This window comes from Mustela putorius, unplaced genomic scaffold (assembly GCF_011764305.1).
Source record: "Mustela putorius furo isolate JIRA1106 unplaced genomic scaffold, ASM1176430v1.1 tig00000765_pilon_pilon_pilon, whole genome shotgun sequence".
NCBI lineage: Eukaryota > Metazoa > Chordata > Mammalia > Carnivora > Mustelidae > Mustela > Mustela putorius.
The window spans coordinates 4126883-4152393 of record NW_025421470.1 but is presented as its reverse complement, the minus strand read 5'-3'; the positions used below and the strand labels follow the sequence as shown (position 1 = coordinate 4152393).

Genomic DNA, 25511 nt, shown 5'->3' with positions numbered 1-25511 from the left:
TTTTTAAATGTAAATTTTTAAATTTGGGAAAGATAGTAGATTTTATGTCTTGCATTTTTTTTTTTTTACCATAATCCGAAAGAAAATGAAAACAGGACATAAAACTCAGTCTCCAAAATCAGGTGAGCTACTCAAAGGTGAGACTTGGTCAGTGAAACCAAGGTCCACTTTAACGAGCTGGTGTGCTTGCTTAATGCCCAGGCAGGCATGCGTACACGTCTCAAGTCCTAGGAACTGTGCAGACCCTGTCTTCTGATCTCCTGGATTTGGGAGCCAGTGGGGTAAGAGTGACCTGGAAGAGTAAAGCCAAACTATTCACAGGATATGTCTCCCCAGGCCCCCTGGCTGGGGCCACCCAGGAGCGGTCAGGAGGCAAAGGCTGGTGGAGGAGGGTCATGGTGAAGCCCCTTCTGACAGCCACAGCATGACGGGTATCCCGGGACGAGGGGAGGGGACTTTGCGCTGCACTATTGAGGCCTCTGGGCTTTCCAGAGAGGAGAACCAGGAACGGGGGAGAAGTGTGGAGCCGGCGGAATCTGGGAGTGGGAGTGGGTCTTCTGTAGGACCCTGCCCACCTCGAACACTCTTTCTGCAAATGACCAATGGCGCTTGGAGCCTTAACTTGCCCTTGGCAGCCTGAGGCCACTACGACTACAGTGTATATTCCAAAGAGTGACAGAAGCCTGGTGGACGTCAGGATGTAAGTCCACAGAGAGCAGCTGGCTTGTCTTCTGGGAAGCTTTCTTCAAACACCTGCCAGACTCCCACCCTGGCACCCCTGGCCTCTGTATGAACAAAAGGACCTGCACACCTGTGACCCTGACCATGGAGTAGGGGGCACTGCCCTTACCCCACTCCCCCAAATCAAGCCCTAAAGTGAAGGAGACAAGAGGTGGAGGGCTGTGCTGGGCTGTGCAAACCACCGCGGCAGCAGGACTGTCCCTGAAGAAGCAAGGAGCCTTGCGACCTTGGCCCAGGGGAGTTGACCTCCAACTTGGACCCTGCTAGGACTCGCTTTGACGGTTAAGAGGCTCAGGCCATGCTCATTTATCTTAGTAGCCATTTCCCCCGTGAGACATTACACTGGCCACTGAGGCTGCGAAAGAACGGTGAAGGGACACAGTGTCGCTGGGGCCTGGGGGCTCCGCAGTTAAGCATCTTCCTTCAGCTCAGGTCATGATCCCAGGCCCCTGGGGGGGAAGGAGTCCTGCTTCTCCTCTCCCTCTGCCGCTCCCCCTGCTTGTGCTCTCTCAGGTACACAGAATCTCTGAAAAGAAGGGCAGGGGGTGGGGGGGCGGACACAGCGGCCTCCGCGGGGAACAAACCCTACTGGGCACTCCTGGCCCGCGTGAGCCCGCAGAGGGCCGGGCGGAGGGAGCATCCCGCCCCGCTGCCGGCCGAGCTCGTGGGCGCCGCCCCGCGCACCTGCCCGGCCCGCACCCGCCGGAGCTGCAGGCACCCGCCCCGCGCACCCGCCCGGCCCGCACCCGCGCTTCCGTCAGGCCCCGTCCGCCCGCCCTTGGCTCTCCTTCCCGGTCGCCGCCGGCCGCTTCGAGGCTGCGTCTCTGTCGCCGCGGGGCCCCTGCGAGGCTCGCTCGGGTCGCCACAGAGCTGCGCCTGGAAGATGCGCCTGGGGACGCCGGGTGAGTGCGACCTCCCGGAGGAGGGCGGGGGACGCGGGCCGGGGAGAGCCGTGCCCTCGCCCTACTTGGGACCCCCCCCCCGCCGCCCCCGCCCCTGCGCGGGCCCGAGGGCGGGGCAGGCCCTGGGGCCGGGTCTTGCCCTGACCCTGGGATCAGAAGGTGGCTCGGGCAGGGCCAAGTCGCCGGTTCCCATGCGGATAGTCCGACACCGGCTCCGGCTCCGTGAGTCTGATGCGCTGCCTGAAAAGTAGGGGGGGCGGGCAGAGAGGAGGGGGCTCGGTCCACGGGGAGGGCACGTGCTGCGGAGTAGGGGCGCTTCTGGGCTCCCCCGCTCCCCGCGCTGCTCTGGCGAGGGTCGAGGGTCACTAGCCACAGGTGCCACTGACCAGCCCAGGAAGTCATGACAAGTGAGGGACCGTGAGGCAGCCTGCTTAGGTCGGTGCGGTCGGCTGAATGCGGAATGCCCCGTGGACTCTGGCTATAAAATTTCTGCTAGCATCTCTCTATAAGGCCATTTTTATATTTTCCAAATACCAAATTACTTGAGACTGCAGAAGGCTTGGGGAAAACTAGGAAAAAGGGAAGAGGAGACGAAAGTCATCCCACGAGGCATGTTGTCTCTCAAAGCCTGCCTTCCGGACAGCAGCCTCTGCCAGCGGTCCCTGGTGCCTCGCCACAGGGCTCACTCTGGGGTTCCAGGTTAACCCGCCCGCCTTTGTTCCCCCTGACTGGGTTTGCTCTTTTCTTCTGGAGCAAGGCAGCATACCTTGTGCAAAAATGGGCAGGTCTGAAATGGCAAGTTCTCTGGGCTCCTGTAGTGGCCCGTCGCCCTCCCTGGAGGGCAGCTTGTCTGCAGGAGGTGGTGGACTAAACCATCCTCTTGCCTTGGGGCACACATTCCAGCTGTGTGGTCACACTCCAGAAAGTTCTAAACACCACCTTTGCGGCTCCATTCCCAAAGTTTGGCAAGACAGATTTCAAGACTTTTCTTTATTGTGTGAAATAGTCCTGTTCTCTACAAAACTGCTTGTTTATGAACAGCAGTGTTTTTGGTAACTTGTGTGGATTGTATAAATGGGTGGCAATGTATGTTTCTTTTGCGGGGAGAAAACGTCTCCCTTGGGGCATTACTTTTACTTGATCTTAGCCCAATGTCCGAGAAGCGACGGGGCGTTATTATCATGCTAAGTATTTTGGAAGATTTTTTTTTCATGATTTCTAGATTTTTAAAACATTTTGCTGGCTACTTGGTGGAAAATGCTGAGTATTCTTAGACTACTTCCCCTTACCGACCCCTTTTCCACACATGGCCCTTGTGAGTCACTCGTGGCCCATGTGTCCTTTTGCATAAAGCTTTGGCATAACTCAGATCTGTATTTATATGGATATATGTGCTTTAGAGAGAGTTGCCGCAGAATCTCAGAACCATGTTACTTTGGACTTTGTGAGCTCGGGATTTGGCAGCATTCTCGGAAGCGCCATTTTCCTGGATACTTGGGTCAAGCCCTGGGTCTGTCCCAGGTAGAAAGATCACGGGGTCGGGGGGGGGGCATTCCGATGGAAGGAAGGGATGAAGTAAGTTAAGCCGCCACGGCTCTTCCCCTGTCCTAGGACAGCTGCCTAGTAGCGGTTATCCGAAGTGCTCAAAAGCAGGTCATTGGTGTGTGAAACTTTCAAGGCAGATTCCCTTCCACACCTCCTGTGATGTTCAGATGTGTCTGTTCCCGGCCTTTCTACCAAAAAGCCTCAGTCAGTAGGACAGGGACAGCAGCTACAAAGCGGCTCACCCACCCTCAGCCCTCTCTCATCCCCCTCCCCAAGACAAAAGGAGCAGGTGTGGCCGTCTCCAGGGGGATTTGGTTTCCCTTTGGCAAGGCTGCTAGTGACAGCTTCCTCGTCCTACATCATGTTGAAGGAGATGGCACCAAAGTGTGTTCTTAGGGGTTCAGAGTTGCCTTCTTCAGGGTCCCCGGGGTAGAGGGGCAGGAGGGTGCCCTGAGATCCCCTGACCTGTTCCTGGAAGTATCTGGCTGCCAGGGGGACAGACCTGGGAGCCAGACCAGCTGGGGCCAGCCAGTCTCGGGGCTGGACACCTGCTTCAGTCCCCAGGGTGAGTGAGTGCACACCAGGTGGGACTTGAAGCAGTTCCCTGCGACAGGCTCGGACCCTCGGCAGCAAATGACCCAGGAACATTTGCATTAGCCTGGCCGAATGCAAATTGGTTTGGGGACTGCTGTCTTCTCCAATGTAAGTGAAGGGTCCGGGACCAAACTGAGACCCCAGGAGTCTGAGCGTGGGGAGGAGGGTAGGAGACACACACAGAGGCACACATGCAGGGTGGGTGAGGGTCTCTGAAGAGGAATTGAGCTGACTCCCTGCCCGCGCTTGGACCTGACCTTTGCTCCAACCCTTCCATGTGGCACCTGCTGGTCAGAAGCCCGGAGGAGGACATGTCTGTCGGCCACTGCGGATGACTTCATTACTTTACAGGAAAAGGCCAGATCCTGGTTACAGTATCACAGAACTCAGCATACTTCCTCCCTGTCCTTACCGCCCCGCCCCCGCCCCCGGACGCCCCACGCAGGTCCAGGAGCCATCTTAGCTGGGGTCTGGTTCCTACTGTTCCCAAATGAGTGCTCACCTGTGCCCCTCTGGGACTCGTGGTTCTTTGCTGCCCAGGGTCCGAGCCTGTCGCAGGGAACTGCTTCAGGTCCCGCCTGGTGTGCACTCACCCTGGGGACTGAAGCAGGTGTCCAGCCCCGAGACTGGCTGGCCCCAGCTGGTCTGGCTCCCAGGTCTGTCTCCCTGGCAGCCAGATACTTCCAGGAACATAAGGCCTGCACACGGGCTGCAGGTCCAGCTCCCCACTGGCACGGGTCTCCAGACTCTCCAAGCGGACTGGTCCCAGTCTGTGCAGCCGGATCTGCCCTCCGCCTGGAGGTGGTTCTGGCTCTAGGTCTAGGCTTCTCTCTAGTTCCAGAATCCAGCTGCTTCCAGCTGGAACTTCACTGGCTCACCCCTCACCCGAAGCACGGGGACTTTACAGCCGCGCAGGGAGCACTGGAGCGTGTCCAGGGTCGGGAGCTTACCGCCTTGCAGGCCAGGCCGGCCACGGTTCGCAGTTGCGCCTACGAGGACTCGGGACTGCCGGCCGCTCCTTGTGGCCCTCCAGGTCACTTCTGCTCATGTGTCCTTGTTCATCGCGACTGGACCACGCCTCCCTGCCCTGTCGCTGTCCTTTACGCATGTGGAAGGTAGCATCGTGTTCTGCTCCAGGAGCTAAACAGCACCTCGGCTCAAAGACCTCACACCAGACACGGTGACTAGAAGGTTCTGCGGAGAGTCTCTGGTTCACTGATTGTCTTCTTTAACTACGACACTTGGACAAAATAAGTCCAGCTGTGATCTGACACACACGGACACACTGGACTACTGCTGACACTACCGATGCTGACTCTGCTTCCAGCAGTCATTCCACACTGCTCACTCCGTGTGCGTCCAACAGAATTTTCTAGAACCTCCACGACCCACACGCTGTCTGGCTCCGCGGGCACAGCCCTGGAGAGGGAAGACCCTCGGTGTGCTCTGCCAACAAGGCGTGCGAAGGGCTGGTGTGAGGGTGTGTGGCAGCCTGCACTGAGGGAGGGGGAGCCGCAGAGGAAGAGACAGAGGGGGCCGGAGGTCACGGAGGAGCCCACCCCGAGGCAGAGGACAGACTGATGCAAAGGTACCGAGGCCCGCCTGGATCCGTGGGACCCAGCGCAGAGCAAGCAGAGGTGCCAGAACTGGCACTCAGTTTGCTCCCTGGGGCTGGTTTTCTCTGCTTGAGGTGTCCCTTCCGCGCTGCAAACGGCCCTGGTCTACCCCGTCCCGCCCCTGCATAACCTTCTAACAACGTCAGACCGCGTGGTCTGGAAAACGGAAGACTGTCGTGGGTGTGGACGCGCCCACTTGAGAAAGACCAGCTCGCCCCGGTGAATCTGAGGGATCCCACCCGAGTCCGCCATCAGCGCCGCCCGCTGAGCTCAGGGGCCGCCCCAGGCGTGAGCACATCCCTGTAACCTTCCACAGACCCAGAGGCCAACCAGCGAGGAGGGTTCCGGGTGGAATACAGGGAGGGCCCCAGCCTGGGAGGTCTGGGCCTCTGCCCCTGCCGTCACGGCGCATCCCCAGCCCCACACTTCCACGTGTGAACCAGCAGGAAGGGGCCCCACCTCGGGCCTCAGGAGTCCAGAGCTCTCGGGTCCCACTGTGTCATTGGCTTCATACCCCGATCAGGCTCCCTTTCAGCTTCCTCCTGGAGCTCCGGGGCAGGGCGGAAAGCACCAGCCCTGTGGGCACGCGGCCAGCCCCTCCCTTAAAGCTGCCTAAGGGCCTGAGGACAGCCCTCCCCACTGTCCCCGCAGGAGCAGACTCAGCTGTGGCTGATAGAGCCGTTAGCAGCAGGTGTCCTAACAGATCGGAGACACCAAGGGCTTTAGGCGTCTGTGCCGGGACCGGGACAAAGCTGCGCTAGAGCCTCTATTACATCCCCTGCGATGCGTCCACACGTTGTCTGGAGCACGGGGCGGGAGGTTTCAGCGAGAGGGAAGACTTAGGACGGTGGTGGCCTGGGGAGGGGGAGGCAGTAGAGACAAGAAGAGTCTCTGGAGGGAGATTGATGGTGCTGGTAAAGCCTGCGAGGCCGCCCGCGGGTTCCATCAGGGCGGGGAGGGGACGGGACGTGCGAAGGAAAGGAAGAATCCCAGGTACTGGCCTCTGACCCCATCCATCTGCTGAGATGGGCCACACGGGGTCAGGAGCGGCTCTGGGGAGCTGGGGGCGGTGAAGGGGTTTCCTCTGGGACATCTCAGAGTGCGGAGAGCAGGCTGGCATACGGCCCCCCCATGGGGAACTCAGAGCTGAGTGTGGGCAAGCTCAGCTTGGGATCCGGAGGAGAGGCCCAGGCCGTGCCCGGGGAGGGAAAGCCGGCGGAGAGGGCCAGGACATGCCCACAGAGTGGGAGCCCCGTGGAGTGTCGTCGAGGGAGGACCGGGGTGCCTGTCATGGGGGGACGTGTTCCGGGCCGCATGGAGGATGTGGAGGCCTTGGCCAGCCCAGGAGGGGAGAGGCCTGGCAGCTGTGGGAGGGGTGGTTCTTTCCAGGTGCTTGGCCCAGTGTGACAGCCAAGGGCGTTGTGGGGTCAGGTGGGAGGGCCTTCCCCTCCCCGCCGCTCCCCTCCCTCCTTTCCTTCCTTGTTCTGCCTTGTAGCCCTTTGGGTGATCATGAACGAGTCCTGCTCTCTGAGATGTTTAGTGGGTAAAATCGGAAAGGCCTGGCAGCCGTTTGCCTGTGAAGGGACAGGGAGCTGTCCCCTCAGCCTCCCCGGACCTCGGATTGGGAACGCCTTTTCCTTAAAAACTGGGAGGAAGCTAGCAGAGCCAACCAGCCAGAAGGAGCACCTCCAGGGATTTGCCGCGGCTGCACAGCTTGGGTTTCCCTGCAAGCCGGTCTGTGATGGTAATGACGGGTCCGGTGGCTTTTCCCAGGGTCATGAGGACGCTGGGCAGGCTCACAGGGCGTCAGGTGCTGTTCTCAGCATTAACAAAACAGTCCCTGCCCTCTGGACTTTGCAGTCCACTTCCAAAAGCCTCCTCCCAAAGGAATGAGCCACTTTGGTGTTTAGGCCCATGTCAGGCGTGTTGGGTCACGAGGCCACTAATGAATCACCAGTGTCACCATCTGAGGAAGCTCTAAACAGCAAACAGAAAAACTTGGTGTGGAAAACACCCATGTCTTGTTTCTGTTACCTGTCGCCGAACCCCAAATGCTTAGTCCAAACAACACCAACTAAGCCGAGGTGGCGTCACTACATCCCCACCTGCCACTTCCCCGGGGGCGAACTTCTCAGAGTGCGGGGCAGACCCTGGTGCAGGAAGTGGGCTTAGGATGGCACCTGTCCCCCCAGCATCACAGTGGCAACTTGTCTGTCCCCAGGCACTTTGAGGACCGTGGTCTTCTTCTTCGCCTCCATATGTGCATGGTACTCCGGGTACCTGCTTGCGGAGCTCATTCCAGAAGTCTCCCTGACCAGTGCTGTCTATAACCTCAGGAGCATCTCGGAGAAGCCCCTCCTGAAGGGTGAGTGCCGAGCCCCGCCGCGGTCGTGGCAGTGAGGAGCGGGCCTGGCCTCCTCGGCTCTGCCCCAGCTGGCCGTTTTGTGTTGACGTTGGTGATGAGGATGGTGAGAGTCGTGAGAAAGTGAGGAGGAAGGGCGGGGGGGGGGGAGGAGAGGGGGCGGGGGTGGGGGGGGGTACCTGCCCCTTCAGTTCCCATCCCTTTCCAAGGTCGACACCCCTGCTCATCCCTGTGTGAGACCCCCCCAAGGCAAATTATGATGATAGGAAAGCAAAGAAACCCCATTTCCAAGATGCGTTAAATAACAATCAGCGCCGGGAATACAAGTCCGTGAGGGAATGACGTGACATCACAAAGTCTTCACTAGACTCTCCACTGGCAAACAGGCGGGACGCTCAAGGCGCAATCGGTCCCTTTTGGGGAATCTCATGGTAAATAGGCATATTTTTAATACAGACATAAATTGTAGAAAATTAACTTGCACAAATATGCAGAACTGGGTGATGATTTTAGAAATTTGTAAAAGTTGGGGGCGGGGGAGGGTGGCGCCTGGCCGGCTCAGGCGGTGGAGCGTGTGACTGTTGGTCTGGGGTTGAGAGTTCGAGCCGCACGTTGGGTGTAGAGATCGCTTAAAGAGAAAATGTTAAAAAATAATAAACCCTTTTTGAAAAATGTATAAAAGTGATTCCTTTTCAGATTACCTCTTACGACCCCACCCCCGAAACCCGACAGTTTCTAGAAATCAACTGTGACCAACTGTTTTATTTTTTAATTTTTTAAAAAAGAATTTACTTATTTAGAGAGAGTACAGAGGGGGGAGAAGAGGGAGAGGGAGAGAGAGAGCATGTCAAGCAGACTCAGCACTGAGTGTGGAGCCTGACGTGGGGCTCCATCTCAGGATCCTAAGACCTTGACCTGAGCCCAAACAGAGAGTTGGACACTGAACCAGCTGTTCCACCTGAGGGCCCCTTGGTGTTTATACATTTTAAAATAGATTTTATTTGTTTATTTGACAGAGATCACAAGTAGGCAGAGAGGCAGGCAGAGAGAGAGAGGAGGAAACAGGCTCCCGCTGAGCAGAGAGCCTGATGTGGGGCTCGATCCCAGGACCCTGAGATCATGACCTGAGCCAAAGGCAGAGGCTTTAACCCACTGAGCCACCCAGGCGCCCCGGTGTTTATATTTGTAATAAAGTTTCCGCAGTGCCCATGCTTGCCATTGGGCAGACCCGGGAGGAGGCCCAGCACTGAGGCAGAGCCCTGCACGTGAGGTGTGGGGGACACCCTCAAGTCTTTCTCATTTTCTCTGTTCTCACATGAAACGTAAAGTCTGCCCAGGACATGGGTTTGCTCCTAGGAGCTGCCTCGATGCCAGCCCTTTCAGAAGGGCCCATTCACGAGTTTTCCACTCCTACCAATGCCGGCCAGGGAGGCCCTGTCACCTTCACCGAAGCTACAGCACTGTCCGGTTATTGGAAACCCAAAGGGGGCAGGAGCACAGTAGAGGGGTGGCTGCAGCTGGTGTGAGGGCTGCGTCCTGACTCTGGCTGGCTGGGGCTCCACTTTGGAAGGACGCAGCTTTCCTGGGCATCTGGTGGGCTCAGAGTTTGGGGGCTGAGCCTAGTGATTGATGGAGGGTCTGGGGCTCATGTGGCTAAGAGAGTAGAAGGCACTGCGCCAGGCTTGGGGCTCTGCGGGCTCTGTAGCAGGGCTCACTCTGTGCCGTTGTCAGGCCCCCAGGGAATGGCCTCAGAGAAAGCACAGGTGCCCTTTGGTTTGGTCAGATGCTGCCTCAGCCGGTGCCTGGCCCCTCTGGACACCTGTATTCTTCCATGCCTGCGGAGTACCCAGGGAGGTGGTGATCCCCGGCTTTGGACAGGGTTCACGGACGAGTGGAGCTCCTGCCATCAGCGCGGGAACCTCTGTTGCGCTCGGCTCAGCACAATGACTCTGACACCCTCCTGGGAATGTCTATCTAAACGCCCTCAGTGACCCCTCATGTCTGGTCCAACGAGAAGCAAAGGGAGGGGCATGTTGATGTGTGAGATCAGTGTCCGGCATGGAGAGAAAGGGGCGGAGAAGCCAGAGGCACATGTGAGCACCTCCCCCCGTGGCCAAGGCCATCCAGACTGAGCCCACTTGCTCTTGGCCCTGACGCACACACGCCTCCCCCAGATCTTGGGCTTCCACCGAGTCCATGGGTTGCTTTTCCACTTCGTAAACTAGTCTTTAAAAAAAAAAAAAAAAAAAAAAGTTTTATTTATTTGCCAGAGGGTGAGCAAGAGATTGAGCACAAGCTTGGCGGGGAGGTGGGGGAGACAGAAGCAGGAGAAGCAGGCTTCCTGCTGAGCAGGGAACCCAATGCAGGACTTGATCCCAGGACCCCAGGATCGTGACCTGAGCTGAAGGCAGATGGTCACCAGCTGAGCCACCCAGGCGCCCCTAAACTATTCCCATAAAGGGACCCAACTCCCTGTGTGGCCTCAGAGGCCCTGCGATCCTGGCTTGGGTTTTCTGAAGTTAATTCTTACCCTGTGAGTCCGTGCTCGCCAGGGTTCATACCATCTTCATGTCGCATGCTGGCCCCCGCCCCCGCTCTGCCGTCTTTAGGAGACTGTAAATCTGAGCCCATCCCAAGTGCCCCTGAATCTCTCTGGTTTTCTAGACCTGGTCCCTCTCTTCCTACTCCGGACCCTGGGCTGTTGTTAGGAGTTGGCGCACTGACCGCTCTGGGTCACTCCGTTCCTCATACTGAGCGAGAGGGCTTCCTACCAGTCTGGCGCCTTCATGAAAGAGGCCTGCTGTCCGGGAAAGGCAGAGAACCCCGTGGCTCCCTCTCTCCCGGCGGGCCTCAGTGTCCCTCCACCACCCCTGCCCCCGGCATGGAGCAGGGCTGCTCTGGTTTTATTGTCTCCTGCCCCTTCTCCCCGGTTTCCGCACCAGCCCCCGCAACCCCTCTGAGGTGTTAAAGGACATCTTTCTGTTTGAATACCTCGTCGCAGAACCAGCTGTCCTATTTTGCGGATGTGTAGCTGTTACCAAAATGTGCTGACCTTCGGCCGCGGGCCGGGGGCCGTTGGGGCAGGCTGCAGCTGTGCGTACCGGACCTTTGTCCCCGTGCCCCGCCCCCTTCTGCAGCTCTTGCGTTTGTGTCTTGCCCATTTTCTGCGGGCTGGTTCTGTTCTTGTTGATTTGCAGGGAGTTTTTAGATATGTTGGAGGCTGTCGATGCCTGTTCCCCACATGGCATGTATCACAGTCCGTGATGATCTATCCTAGCCTGCTTTCTGTCTCTTGCACTCAAGATGAGAGCTACTCTGTTCACTGCTGTCCCTGTGGCGGTGAGGACGGCATGCAGTGTTGACAGGTATTTTGTCAGTAAGTGTCTGTGCAGGGAGAGTTTGTGCATCTGTGGACGAGTAAGTCCGGTTGGAAGCCACATACACCCCCCCACACACAGCTTAGAACCCTAGCCCCCAAAGATCAGTTTCAGGAGAGAGCCAGTACAGGAGGATCCTGTTGAAAGTTTCTCCCATATACTCAGATGTGAGGTCATTGAATCATTTTCTTAGAAGCTCTGGTGAGACCGAACCAAGCCAACCAAACCAGCCCCGTTGAGCCACCTTCCTAGATCCTCAGCCAAGATGGAATGAGCTGGCAACCGCTAACGCCTGCTGTCGCAAGAAAAAGCCGGAAAAACTACATTTAATTCTAATTCTGCCCCCAAGTACTGGTCATGGCCTTCGCGATCCCTCCTCTGTCAGGGAAGGGACATTGCCGGTGTCTCTATGTCTGAGGTTCTTCCTGGTTCCAAAATGAACCCTCCCGTGCAGAGTGCTGCATCGTCTAGCTGGTAGGGCCTTAGCAACCTTACTTGGCCCCACAGCGAGGGCACAGAAGCAGCAATGTCACTGTCCATGGGGGGCCTTGGAGACAGAGGTCCAGGAGAGGTGAAAGAGTGCCACACCCCACAGTCTCTCCGGGGGCGCCCTTCCTCGTCGGCATCACCGAGCAGGACAAACCGGTGTGCTGACATCTCGTCCCCCTTCCCCGTCCTGGGGCGCCCAAGAAACCATGATCACGACGGTCAGAGAGACCAGCACTCTTCGGTGGCTTCTGGGCTGTTATTTCTGTGGACTGGACTTTAATCTCATCCAGAACAATGAGGCGCGTTGACCTGGCTACAATGTGGCCAACGCAGGCCCAGGCAGCACCCTCTTGTTTGCCTGGCTTACGCAGCAGGAACACATTTCTGGAATCGCCTTGCTCACTTAAAGGGTGAGTGTGGTCATGGTTCCCAAATCAGGAAGTATTGCAGAAAGACAGGTTCCTGGACCCTGCTCCAGGAAATTAAAAATCTATGGGCTCCAGGTGGAGTCTAAGAACCTCTGTTTGTTTTAGTGAATGTAAGGATAAGAACTAAGCTAAGAATTCTCTCGGCAGGAGAATGACCTCTGAAACTGCCCTTCATGGCAGAGGCCCGCCCTGCTGAGCCACACGGCCGGTCAGGGCCCTGGGCCTTACTTAAACCCACAGGCAGGCGTTTCAGGAGACAGGGAAGCAGGATACCGAGGAGCAGACCCACTGCTCCTCCTGGCTGGGCGTCCGTTCCCACGTATTCTTGTGGGCTTTACCATCCAATCTTTGGGGAAGGAAATTTCAGAAAAAGCGCTGAGGACCTACATGGAGCACAGTATGTGGTACTTAACAGATAGTTTTGGAATAAAGATCTGTGAATCAGGAGTGAATCTGGTGGGGAACATGGTCGGAGAGGGGGGGTTTGGAAAGAGCTCTGTCTTCTGAGAAGGTGTGTCTCCATCTCCACACCCTCACCCCGAACAAAGAATATGATCTTATTTCTTTGTTCCCATAATGACGTTTTGTGCTTCTAGGGAATGGGTAGAGTGTCAAGCAGGCCTTTCTGAAACGCCGCACAGACTACGCGACCGCGCCAGGCCCTGGGAGAAAATACCTCCGCCCTGTCCTCCCTCGTCCCAGACACATTGTCCTCCGAGAATCTGATGAAAGTCAAGGCCCTTCCTCGGGGAAAATGCACCTGTGCATACCCACCTGAACGGCACGCACATTCTGCTGGGGCCTCTGCATGGCAGGCCACAGTCGTGGACCTGCCCTCGGCACTCCCTGCGAGGCATGGGGTCCTGCTCCCAGTCCACCTCAGCACCTCGGGGTGCTGGCTGCCCTGCGGTCAGCCGTGTGACCCCACGGGATGAGGACGCAATGGGAGATCATCCACATGGGCCCCCAGGGACGGCAGTACTGGGAAACTCCGGCATCAGGCCTTCAGGGGTTGCGGGGTAAGAGGATGGGAGAGATGGGCCGGCCGAGTCTTGTCTGGTTCTGCGCTTGCTGTGCCGGGCTGGTCACCTTGTTTCCGTCCCTGAGCCCCAGCCAAGTGCAGCTGGGTGGCTCAGTGGGTTAGGGCTTCTGCCTTCGGCTCAGGTCGTGATCCCAGGGTCCTGGGATCGAGCTCTATCTACATCGGGCTCTCTGCTCAGCAGGGAGCCTGCTTCTCACTCTCTCTCTCTACCTGCCTGCCTCTCTGGCTACTTATGATCTCTCTCTGTGTCCGATAAATAAAATAAAATAAAATCTTAAAAAAAATCTGTTGGGTACGTGGGGGACGGTCCCCCTCTGCCAGTGAACACATCACACCTGTCAGCGTGCCCAGCACATTCAGGACAGACATGGTCCTTTCCATCACTGGGCTGAGAGGATCCCGTAGCCGTGCAGTCCTACAGCCTGTGATGAAGGCATAAGGACCCACCAAGACTGTCCTTCTCCAAGAGCAGAGGGCAGTCCGTGACTCTGGTGTCATCCGTGTGGGTCCACCCAGAAGTGGGCAGGTCCCCGTGCTTGTTAAGGGGACAGCATCTCCTACACCAAGCAGTGCAGGTGACAGGTAGGATAAATGAGGATCCAGCCCACTTTCCAAGTATTCACTCGGGGGGCGCCTGGGTGGCTCCGTGAGGTAAGCGGCTGACTCTTGATTTCAGCTCCGGTCCTGGGACCAAGCCCCATGTCAGGCTCCAAGTCCACTTCTCTTCCTCTTCTTCTGCTCCTCCCCAGGTTTGCACACAGGTGCTTTCTGCCTCTCTCTCTCTCTCTAATAAGTTAATTAAAAAAAAAAAGTATTTGCACTGGATTGGCTATATACACAGGATGTCTGTAAGTCAGGAAATAGGACATACCTACTTTTTTCTTTTTTTTTAAGATTTTATTTGACAGAGGGAGAGAGCACCCAAGCAGGGAGAGCCGCAGGGAGAAGGAGAGGGCGGAGCAGGCTCCCCGCAGAGCAGGGGCCGACGCGGGGCTCTACCCGGGACCCTGGGACCATGAGCTAAGCCAAAGGCAGACACCCAACCGGCTGAGCCACCCAGGCACCCCAGGACACACCTACTTTTAAACAGTATGTTACATTTTCAGATTTGCTCAATGTGTTTTTAGGTGAATTACCTCTACATTTAAAGTAATGGTTATTATTATTAATTTTTTTAAAGAGCTAAAATAAATACACTGTAGTGTCCCAAATCTAGAGACACCGAGAATATATGTACTTATAGCACTTTTTCACATAAATGGTTGGACCCTTGCTCTAAACTTAGGTAGCTGGAGATTGAGAAAATCTTAGCGGATATATTGCTTGAAAATTTATGTAAGTGACATACTGCTTGAATATGTTTGATCTGTGTTCACCAACTTTGCAGATGCCATCTGTATGCACAGAAAAGTCTGGAAAAAAATGTGCCAAAAAGTAGAACAGTTAAGATTCTTTAGAGTGAGAATGTGTAGGACTTCTTCCTTTATTCTGATTTTCTTTTACTTCTGATTTCCTTCTGCAGAAATTAAATTAGGAAAAGGAATATCCTGTGGCCCTTTCTTGTTTAAAAATATCGACTAATAGGAAGAAAAATCAGTAAAGGTGGACCAGAGCTATAGCCATGAGCGCTCAGAGAGCCTCCCTGTCCTTTGTGGCTTTTGCACGGGGCTCGGGGCAGGGACAGGGTTCAGGTTCTCTGACGTCTGGAACATTTCTCCTCCTCCAGAGGACAGATGTCTGCTTGGTCAGTCAACAAACAGTGGGGCAGCTGTGTGTAAGCACACCCCCTTGGGGCTGGGAGTAGAATGGAGAGGAAGCAGGGCAGCAGGGAGGTCAGCCCGGGGCGGGGCAGGTGAGGAGGGACAGGGTGATGGGAGGGCTGTGAAGGGGCGCGTACTCCCTGGAGAACTCTGTGTCCCCTGCCCCTACCCGGGGCGCCCCGAGGCTAGGGGCACACCGGCTTCCCCACGCTCCCCCCTCCAGCTCCGCGGGGCAACACACTCAGCCACCCATACCTTGAGGTGAGCAGGGAGGCTCACGTGCAGGCGATGGCCACAGAGCGCCCAGCCACGGGAAGGGCCCCCTCAGGCAGGTCCCCACCCCTGCCGATGGCTGAGCCCTGCAGTGTGGGTGTCGCTCTCGCCGGCAAGAACGACTCGGAGACTCCCGTAGGGGCGAACCTTCTTCTTTAATCGCTTTTTTCTTTCTTCCCCTTTACCCTCGGCGCATGCGTTTTTATACAGGCAGTGTTACCCAATCACCGCAGTGCTCATGCACCTCCCGCGAGAGTGGACCTAAATGAACAGCCAATCATATTCAGTCCCTTACGGCTCTTACAGTAGGCCTCCTGTACTGGCTCCCGACATCTCCCCCTTTTTTATTTATTTATAATGGCTGAGATGGTGCCTGTCTTAGGTTGCCAATCCTCAGCACACATGCTTACCCGTCATCGGGTACTCTCCCTGGTCGAAGAGCCCCTGTCTTAGGTTGCTATGGTGTGGGATCAGTCTTACCCGTCTTTGACTACCGATCTAGCATGCTTAGCCCTATCTGGGGGGAGGTACCAGCTTCAAGAGCCATCATGGCTTGAACCATGAGGTGTTATTGTCGTTGATTGTGACGGACACGGCCACACACCCAACGTAACATTAGTACGTTAGCTGTGATTAAGAGAACAGCCATGGCACCAAGTCCGGCCCACTGTTTGAGGAACAAAACAGATTGCTGTAACATTTTTTTCCACTCACTAACAGGTGCAATAGTTACTTTGGTAGAATTTATGGATATAATTTGAGCTCGTAATTGCCTAGTTAAATTTTGAAATTGACGGGTCCAGGTACCATTAAGCATATTTCCTAACTGTCTAGAGAGGTTAGCTGCTAGGGATAAGTTGTTATGAGCTATAGGGGTGATACAAAGTCCGGCCATATTATGTATGTATCCTATCGACACAATTGACTCTAGGATATCAAGTTGTTCCTGTACAAGATCAACCCTTTGATTTACAATAAGGATCCCAGCATGCAAATGTCCATTAATTTGTTCTTGTGTAGCCAATGCTTCAGCGACCATTCCTGTGACGTTGTTGAGCGCAGCTGCTGTCTGTACCGAGGTTGTCAACACTACCGCGGCAGCAGTAGCAGCGGCGGCGGATGCTGCGATAGCTGCAATAATGGCTGCTGTTATTCCAAAGTCTCATTTATGTCGTCGAAGCAGCACCGGCAGGTTGTCGGGGTTCACAAGAGAGACTAGATGACGTCATCCACAGGATCCATGGGCTCCATGGCCACCAATCTCGTGAGCCTCTCTGGCACCCAGATGGGTGATGGCGCATCCTGTGGGAAAACACAAAGAGATCCTCGGTGCCATCGAAGCACCGGGTCTGGGCCTTTCCATAGGCCCGTAAGTATATCTTTCCATTTTACCATTGCTTGCGTATGCTTTTGTTGCCCCCAGTGTCGCTCTGCTGCAGAGAGACCATCTTGATCTAGCGTTAAAAAATTTAAAATAAAATTTACAAGGTTTGTGAGGTCATTAGGTGTTGAGTAGCTCTCCCCTATTCCCCCTTTTTTTATTTTTTTGTAGGGTAGTTTTCCATGTTAGGTGTGCTCGTTCTACAATTCCTTGACCTAGGGGATTATATGGTATGCCAGTGCTGTGTTGGATATTATAGCATGCTAGAAAATTTTTAAAGGTATTTGAGGTATAGGCCGGGGCATTATCTGTTTTCAGACTTTTAGGTATTCCCCAGCACGCAAAGCTGCGTAGGCAGTGGCTCATTACATTTTTTACATTTTCACCCCTTAAAGGGGTAGCCATGATGATTCCGGAGCAAGTATCGATGGTAAGGTGTAAGTATTGTTGTTGACCAAACGAGGGCACATGAGTTACATCCATTTGCCAAAGATGGTTGGGCATAAGGCCTTTAGGGTTTACATCCAAGGAAGGCGTCGGAAGATGAACACAACAATTGCCACAGCTTTTTACAATGTCACGGGCCTCTGCTCTTGATATATTGAATCTTGTTTTTAGCGTTAATGAATTCACATGCCATTTCCTGTGATAATCTTTTGCTTCTTCTATTGCTCCACAGAATTCAAACCTTGCATTATTATCAGCTATTCTATTTCCAGATGCTACTGGTCCAGGTAGCTCAGAATGAGCCCTTACATGCCCAATATAAAAGGGGGCTGGCCTTGCCAGCACCGTTTCTTGGAGGTTTTTTAGTAGGGAGGCGATAGGTGATTGGCTTGCTGAAAAAATTGCTGTCTCTATCTGCCTAACGGCTAGTACTGCATACTTACTATCTGAATATATATTGATGTTTTGATTGTGAAACCTTTGTAGAACCAGCATAATGATTAATAGTTCTGTTTGCTGTGCCGATTCACCTGGTACTACCGCTGTTATGACTTTTCCCTCAACCACATAAGCGCCTGTTCCTTTCTTACTGGCATCAGTGAATATAGTGATGGCATTGGCCAAGGGCTCTGATTTGCAAATTTTTGGCCAGATAAGATGTGTATCTTTACAGAACTCAATCAATGGATGTGATGGATAATGATTGTCAAATGGTATGGGATAGGATGTCGCCAGGATGGACCACTCATCTATAGTGTTCACAAGGGTGGATAGCTGGCTCTTGTCATAGGGGACTATGCATGAGTCGGGTAGCTTCCCGAGAACTCGTATGCCAGTCTTGATAACTTTGCCTGCCGTTATTGCCACAGCAACGGGATAAGGGGTGATGATTCGGGCAAGACTATTATGTAAATACACCCACTGAAGAGGCCCACCTTGCCATAGTACTCCTGTGGGCGAACCTGGGGATGGTACAACAACTGCATAAATTGGTTTGTCTAGATCGCACCTATCTGCTGTAGTCGAAGCCAATCTTTCCTCAACCAATTGTAGTGCCTTTATAGCCTCGGGCGTGAGCGCCCGTGGAGAGTCCAATTTGGAGTCTCCTGGCAAAATATCAAATAATGGTTTTATTTTTTTATTTTTTTTAAAGATTTTATTTATTTATTTGTAAGAGAGAGAGAGTGAGAGCGAGCACAGGCAGGCATAGTGGAAGGCAGAGTCAGAGGGAGAAGCAGGCTCCCTGCGGAGCAAGGAGCCCGATGTGGGACTCGATCCCAGGATGCTGGGATCATGACCTGAGCCGAAGGCAGCTGCTTAACCAACTGAGCCACCCAGGCGTCCCTCAAATAATGGTTTTAATTCTGCATTTGTCAGTTTCAGATAGGGACGAATCCAATTGATATCCCCCAGGAGTTTTTGGAAATCATTTAAGGTCTTTAAATGATCTCTGCGAATTTGAACCTTTTGAGGCTTTACTGTGGAGTCAGTGAGTTGTAGGCCCAGATAGTCCTTTAAATTTGCTGTTTGTATTTTCTCAGGAGCAACAATTAGCCCCCACATCGCTAACTGTTGCTGCAGAAAGGTGAATGCTGAGGTGAGAACCGATGTATTGCTATGACAGATTAGGATATCATCCATATAATGGTAGCAGCAAACATCTGAGAACTTATTCCGTACTGGCAAAAGAGCCTTGCCCACATAGAGCTGACACATAGTGGGACTATTAGCCATACCCTGAGGGAGCACTGTCCATTCATACCGTTGGTCAGGCTCGGAATGATTAACAGCTGGCAAGGTAAAAGCAAACCTCTTCATGTCGTCCGGATGGATCGGGATAGAGAAAAAGCAATCTTTAATATCTATAACAATAGAAGGCCAATCTCTGGGCAGGGCAGTAACAACGGGGAGGCCCAGCTGAACAGGCCCCATTATTTGCATCTGATCATTTATCTGTCTCAGATCATGTAATAATCTCCATTTTCCTGACTTTTTCTTTACCACAAATATAGGGGTGTTCCATGGGGATCTTGATTCACGTAAATGCCCTGCCTCAACTTGCTCTCTAACTAATTGTCTAGCAGCCCTCAGTTTTTCTGTAGTTAACGGCCACTGAGGCACCCACTGTGGAGTACTTTCCTTCCAATCTATTTTTATTGCCTCAGTGGCCGCTGGGGAAAACCCTGACCTCCCATGGGTGTTGGGTCAGGGGTCCCTTGTCCATTGGTCCATGAGACCTCGGCCTGGAACATATCCCATGGCTTTCATCATGTTTCTTGCATTTTCACTATAATGATTCTCAGTAGTTAATACTATATTCATTTGCTCTAACACATCTCATCCCCAAAGGGTTACAGGGAGAGAACAAACATATGGCTGAAAGACTCCTTTATGACCCTCATCATCTTCCCAATCTAAAGATGCTGCGCTGACATCTGGGCTGTGAGCAACTCCTAGTCCTCTTAATGTTTGATTGGCCTTGACAAGGGGCCATTGTTTTGGCCGATCAGCTAAATTTATAATACTTTTGTCTGCCCCTGTATCTAACAGCCCCCAGAAGGGTTTTCCTCTTATTTTTAATACTGTCATGGGCCTGTTGCTCATATCCATAGTCAGACACATCAAATCATTTCCTGTTGATCCAAGCCCTCCATCTCGCAACCTTCCTGTAGACTTATATCTGTCATGGTGGCTGGGCAGGATTAGGAGTTGAGCAATCCTATCCCCAGGGTTGATAATGGTGATGCCTCTTGGAGAGGAACCTAAAATTTTTACTTCCCCTGAAAAATCTGGGTCAATAACCCCTGGGTGGATAACGAGACCTCTAAGAGTGGTGGAACTTCTACCCAGAAGTAATCCCACAGTACCCTCTGGCGGGCCCCCATGGAAATCCGAGGGCACCGCCTGCACACCCATTTCAGGGTTTAAGACCATTCGGGTGGTGGCACGCAGGTCAAGTCCTGCTGAGCCTGTGGTGGCTCTTCTGGGTCCGTAGGGGGAAACATCTGTCTCGCCTTCTGCGGCAGCGCCATGACCGCCCCGTACATTTGGTTCGGGCCCCGGGGGGAAAGGCCCTGGTTCCCGTTTTTTTGAACTCCCCCAATTATTTGGTGGCAGCCGATTTCCGTCCATATCAGTGACTGAGTGGCAATCGCTAGCCCAGTGATTCCCCTTTCTACATCTGGGGCATAGCTGTGGTTTCAGTCCTCCATAACCTTTATTTGGATGCGCCTCTTCCACCTTCACAAATTGGACTGGTTGACTCTGTCTTCCTCCTCGTGCCTGGCTGTTGCGCTGTGGGCAGTCCTTTTTCATATGACCTTCTTGCCCACATAAGAAACACCCTTTGGTCCTAGCCCCATTTGCACCTTGCAATGCTTGTGCAAAAGCAGCAGCCATGACCTGGCCCTGAACTAGAGGTCCTGTGATATCCCTGCAGACCTTGATATACGCTGACAAGTCTTTTGCTTTCCAGGGTCTAATGGCTTCTCGGCACCATTTATTGGCATTTTCAAAAGCCAATTGTTTAACTAGGGGCATAGCCTGGTCTACGTCCCCAAACATCCTACCAGCTGTTTGTATCAACCTGTCCACAAAATCTGCATAGCGCTCATTCGGCCCTTGTAGCACTTTGGATAACTGTCCTTGCAAATCTCCAGCACCCCTTAACGTCTTCCATGCCCTCAAAGCTGCGGTTGCTATTTTGTGATATACCCCTGGCGGATAATTACTTTGTGCCTGTGACCCAAAATATTGTCCCTCACCTGTTAACATGTCTAGGTTCCACTGTGGGTTACCTGCTGCTGCATTTCTTCGCGCCGTGTCCTGGCAATTGTCCTGATTCTGAATCTTCCATTCTAAATATTGCCCACCAGATAAAACTGCTCTAGCCAAGTTACTCCAGTCTTCAGGAGTGAGGTAAAGGCTACCTAGCGTTTCAACCAAAGAAACCGTAAAAGCAGCCTGAGGCCCATAGGACATAACTGCTTCCTTCAGCTGCTTTACGAGTTCAAAATCTAGGGGCTGATGATATCTTTGCTGATGTTGATCTTCCATGACGGGGAAAAACCCTTTTTCTGGCCCTAATACTTCTCTCCAATTCTGTGCGGTGCAGCTTGCACAATAGCAGGCCTTGGCGCAGCAAGGTTTATACGGAGGAGGCCCCTCGTAAGGTGGCGCTGTTGGGGCTGGGCGCGTGGGCACAGGATCTAAGTTATCTACCACTTCTGTCTCTGTTTGGAACTGCGCCATAGCTCCTTCTTCCGCTTTTAATCTCAGCTGCGCCATAACTTCCCCCTGCATTTTGAGCTGCGCCATGGCCTTCTTTAGTTCCTCCTCCTTTTTTGCAAGCTCTCTTTTCATTTCTTCCACTCTCTGATCATCGGAGGGACCCCCTCCCGTCACTTCTCTTATCACCCGGACGGGCGTTTTCCTCGTCTGAGGTTTCTTCTGAGCTTTCACTTTCAGAACTGGAATCTCTCCAGGATCCTTTGCAAGACTCCTCTTTTACCTGTTCTAAGATCTCTCCTCCCTGTAGAACCGCCTTGCGTATGGGTTCGCAGGACGATTGTAAGCAGACCTTCACTAAGGACCAAACAGCGAGAGTTCCTGGCGCAGTGCGCGGGTCGCGCCTGAGGTCCTCCCCTAGATATTCCCATTGGGGAATATTAAGCAATCCCTCCTCTAAGAACCACGGAGCGGTTTGACCCACTTCTTTTAGAAATAAGCGAGCCTTCTTATTTTTCAAAGGGGTCCCATTTGCTTTAAGAATGTCAGTTAGCGGCCCCAGCATTTTATATGCAGCCATCTCGTTTCCCATCCCGGAAAGCTTTACTCTCGTCCTTATCCTAGGAACTTTGCAGCCATCTCGTTTCCCATCCCGGAAAGCTTCCTACGCTCGTCCTCGACTTGAGGAACTTTCCCTGTCACTAGACAGAAATAGGTGCACTCTTTACCTGATCGTCGCCGACGCCATGCGTCTCTCACGATGAGAATCCCGGGTTTCGGCACCACCTGTCGCTCTCGGCCGCAAGAACAACTCGGAGACTCCCGTAGGGGGCGAAACTTCTTCTTTAATCGCTTTTTTCTTTCTTCCCCTTTACCCTCGGCGCATGCGTTTTTATACAGGCAGTGTTACCCAATCACCAGTGCTCATGCACCTCCCGCGAGAGTGGACCTAAATGAGCAGCCAATCATATTCAGTCCCTTAGGGCTCTTACAGTAGGCCTCCTGTACTGGCTCCCGACAGTGGGGGTGCTGGGGAGGGAGCCCTCTCCCTGGCCTGTCAGCACTGACCTCATAGCACCCCCGGCAGCGGAGCCCAGTGCCTCAGGCTCAAGGGAAAGGAAGGGGGTTCAGGATAGCCAGAGTGGGGGTCCGGGCCTGTGTGTACGTGTGTGTGCATGCGCGTGCGTGTTTCAGGGTGTGTAAATACACAAGCCGGAGGACTGTTCCATGTCTGGCTGTTTCCTAGTTCGCCAGCCCTCTCAGACCCAACGAGCTCTCTTTCATTGGGGTATAAAACTCACATTGTGGGGCGCCTGGGTGGCTCAGTGGGTTAAACCGCTGCCTTCAGCTCAGATCATGATCTCAGGGTCCTGGGATCGAGTCCCGCATCGGGCTCTCTGCTCAGCAGGGAGCCTGCTTCCCTCTCTCTCTCTCTCTCTGTCTGTCTCTCTGCCTACTTGTGATGTCTGTCTGTCAAATAAATAAATAAAATCTTTAAAAACAAAACAACACACATTGCGTGCGGGGACCGTCCGGGAGGCGAACAGCCCCGGCAGGCGCGCCCGCCCCTTCGGAAGCTGTGACCCCGCCCCACGTCCTCTCCCTTTCACGGGTTTGTCATCGGAAGACAAACGCCGACGAAGTCTCCCGTCTGTTTAGGGGAATTTCTGACGCGCCGATGAGACGCTGGTGACCCCTTCTCCCCTCCACCGGGGTCTGGCCAGCGCCAAGCCCCGGGGAAGGGCCGCTGTTGCCGGCCGGGCAGTGGGCTCGTCTGATAAACTGTTGCGGGCGCTGACTCCTACCCTCTTGTTTGCTGCAGCCCCAGCCCCTAAAAGGCAGAAATGCGATCACTGGACCCCGTGCCCCTTGGACAGCTACGCGTATCGCCTGCTCAGCGGGGGCGGCAAGGACAAGTTTGCCAAAATCTGCTTCGAAGATGAGCTGTAAGTAGGCGTGTTGAAGAAGAAAACAGAGCGGTCCCCCTCGATTCCTCCCCTTCCGCGGGGCTGGCCAGGCACCACATCTGCGCTCAGGAGGGAAGGGCCCGGCCCTGGTCCTGGGCACCGGCTCGGAGCCCGCTGTGGGACGGAGCGCGCCCCCGCCTTCCCTGCGGGGCGACGGGCAGCCCGCCACGGCTGGAACTTGCCTTTGACTGCAGGCGCAACAAATATGTTGTGCTTCTCTTTGAACGGGTGGCAGGTCCTTCCCAGTCACAGAAACAACAAAATTCATCAGACGCGGTTTTGCTCGCATTTTACTTTACGAGCCTCACTGCTGAGATGAAAGCGGGCGCTGTTTCTCTTTGCCGCCCGCCGCTCCTTGCTCCGGGTCTGAGTGACTGCCTGCCCCACGATAGCCTAAGTAAATCCCGCCACCTGGAACGGGCATGGCCTAGTGTTTGCACCGGCTTGGGCAGTCACCAATCGCCACAGACCGGATGCTGAAACAACAGACATGTATTCTCCCGGCCTGGAGGCGAGCCGTCCAAGGGCAGGGTTGGGTGGGGTTGGTTCCCTCTGAGGGCTGTGAGCTTGTGAAGGGCCCTGTTCTCCCTGTGTGCTGCCATGGTCTTCCCTCCGTGCGTGTCTGGGCCCCAATTCCCCCTCGCCGCCCGCCCTTCTCTGCCACTCTTACTTCGTTGGTCTCTGCGCTGGCCTTGTCCTCCTAAAGGGCATGTGGCACACTGGCACACGAGCCGCCTTGGGCTCGGCTTCCCCTCCTTGCGTGGCCTCAGCACATCCCCAGTCCCTAGTGGGAGGAGACGGGAAGCCTGGCTCCCCTCTGCGGGTCCATCGCTTGCCAAAGGCTTCCTTCACTCAGCCACGGAGTTTCTCCACAGACGTTTCTCCACACACACCCCCGGGTGGGGCACCCCGTGAGCCAGCTACGATGAGAAACGTGGCCCTCGTGCTCCGGGGGCTTGCCTCACGGTGCAGGGTTCCCCAGCTCATGGCAGGCCGGCGAATGGGATTGCCAGTGAGGTCTGTGGATGGAACAAGGCGGGATGTGGCTTGAAAATGAGCCGGGTCCCCTGAGAAAGAAGTGGGGGGCCTGGGAGTGGGCGGCGGCCGTGGGACGGGGACCGGACGCTCATCCCAAATCGTGTCACCAGGAGGGGAGTTGTTCCGAGTCAGACCCCAGAACCTCCACAGTGCCCGAAGCCTTCTCTTGATCCTTCAGAGCAAGAGCACCACGCTTCCCTAGTGTAGACCAGGCACAGAGACACCAGCTGGGTGGGACTTCCGGGAGCTGGGCCATCTGTCATCCCTGCCCCCCACCCCGGTCACAGTGCAGAAAAGGAGACGGCTTCACAGGCAGATTCAGTAACTCGCCCCTCGTCACCCAGCTAGTTAGCGGCCAGGCCCAGATTCCGCCCTGGCGTCCATGTAGGTACTGCGTAGACTGACATGAGTCAGGCTGTCTAATGGAACAGCTAACGTACAAACACGGGGGGGGGGGCAAGTGCCGCTTGCCTGCTTTCAAACAGTGTCCCAGGTGGTCTTCAGAATGCAGTGTGGCCTAAAGTGGGGTGGCCTCAAAAAAAAGCAGGTAAAAAAGAACAGAGGAGGGAACATGGACAGAGACCCAAGGGGAGCCTCTCGCCTGGCTCAGCGTCGCGTTCTGTTGTCATGAACTCCCCGAACAAGGAAGTGCTGGGTCGTGGCGACTCATCATCTTCTAAAGAAAAGATGTGTTTATGTAGAAAGACAAGCAGGCTCCTGCTGCTGGTTTCCTTTGTAGGACCAGCCCTCCCCGGGGGCAGCCACCTCCACGGCCTTCCTTCACATCCCCACACAGCAGCTCATGCCCACGCCTCTTGGTCCCCCGCGCCAGGCGTGATCCGGGGACCGGCTGCCGCGCGGCTGAGCAGTCCTTGGCCATCGGCTCTCCCGTCGTCCCCCACACCGTGGTCCTGACTCGGTTATTGTCCGGCCTGCGCCATTGTAGTTTGATCACAACCCAGCGACTGCATAAAAGTAAGGCCACCAGACAGAAATCCGAAGGGCTTTACTGGATCTGAATGTGCCATTGAGGGAGGAACGGGGGAGGACAATGGCCAGGAAGTCCAGACAGGAGTCACAGCTCCGTGTGGGAAGCCGGAGTAAGTGCGATCTTTCAGTGTCATTGTTCCCAGAGACCCGCATCCGTTACCTGCTCTTACCTGAAGTCACAGGGACATGGGGAAAGCTTCCCTTTGAAGGGCAGAGTCAGCATTTCAGTCGTGACCGTGAGCGTGTGGTCTGCAGACACACCCAAAGGGTGTCCTCCAGGTTAGCTGGCTTTTTTTTTTAGCCTGGCTAAGCGAAGGTCCTCCGTAGCTGAA

The 25511-nt window shown here is 54.6% G+C and overlaps 1 protein-coding gene and 1 long non-coding RNA gene across 6 annotated transcripts in view; one reads left to right on the top strand and one right to left on the bottom strand.

The window, feature by feature from the left end:
* Positions 1–25511, top strand: part of FAM3B (FAM3 metabolism regulating signaling molecule B) — a 57021-nt gene that overhangs the window by 13574 nt on the left and 17936 nt on the right. Inside the window, exons 1-3 of one of the 5 annotated variants that reach the window (XM_045084480.1) lie at positions 1775–1865; positions 7620–7763; positions 23007–23130. In XM_045084480.1, coding sequence (XP_044940415.1) covers positions 1835–1865; positions 7620–7763; positions 23007–23130 — 299 coding nt within the window. In that variant the 5' untranslated portion in view covers positions 1775–1834. Of the gene's footprint in view, positions 1–1774; positions 1866–6794; positions 7143–7619; positions 7764–23006; positions 23131–25511 lie in introns of those variants that run through there. The other 4 variants (XM_045084476.1, XM_045084478.1, XM_045084477.1 and 1 more) reach the window with 4 other exon arrangements.
* On the bottom strand, positions 8187–10885 carry LOC123393201. The gene is made up of 2 exons (XR_006607928.1): positions 10752–10885; positions 8187–9986 (listed from the first exon to the last, which is right to left on the bottom strand). It is a non-coding gene; the product is annotated as an uncharacterized LOC123393201 (long non-coding RNA).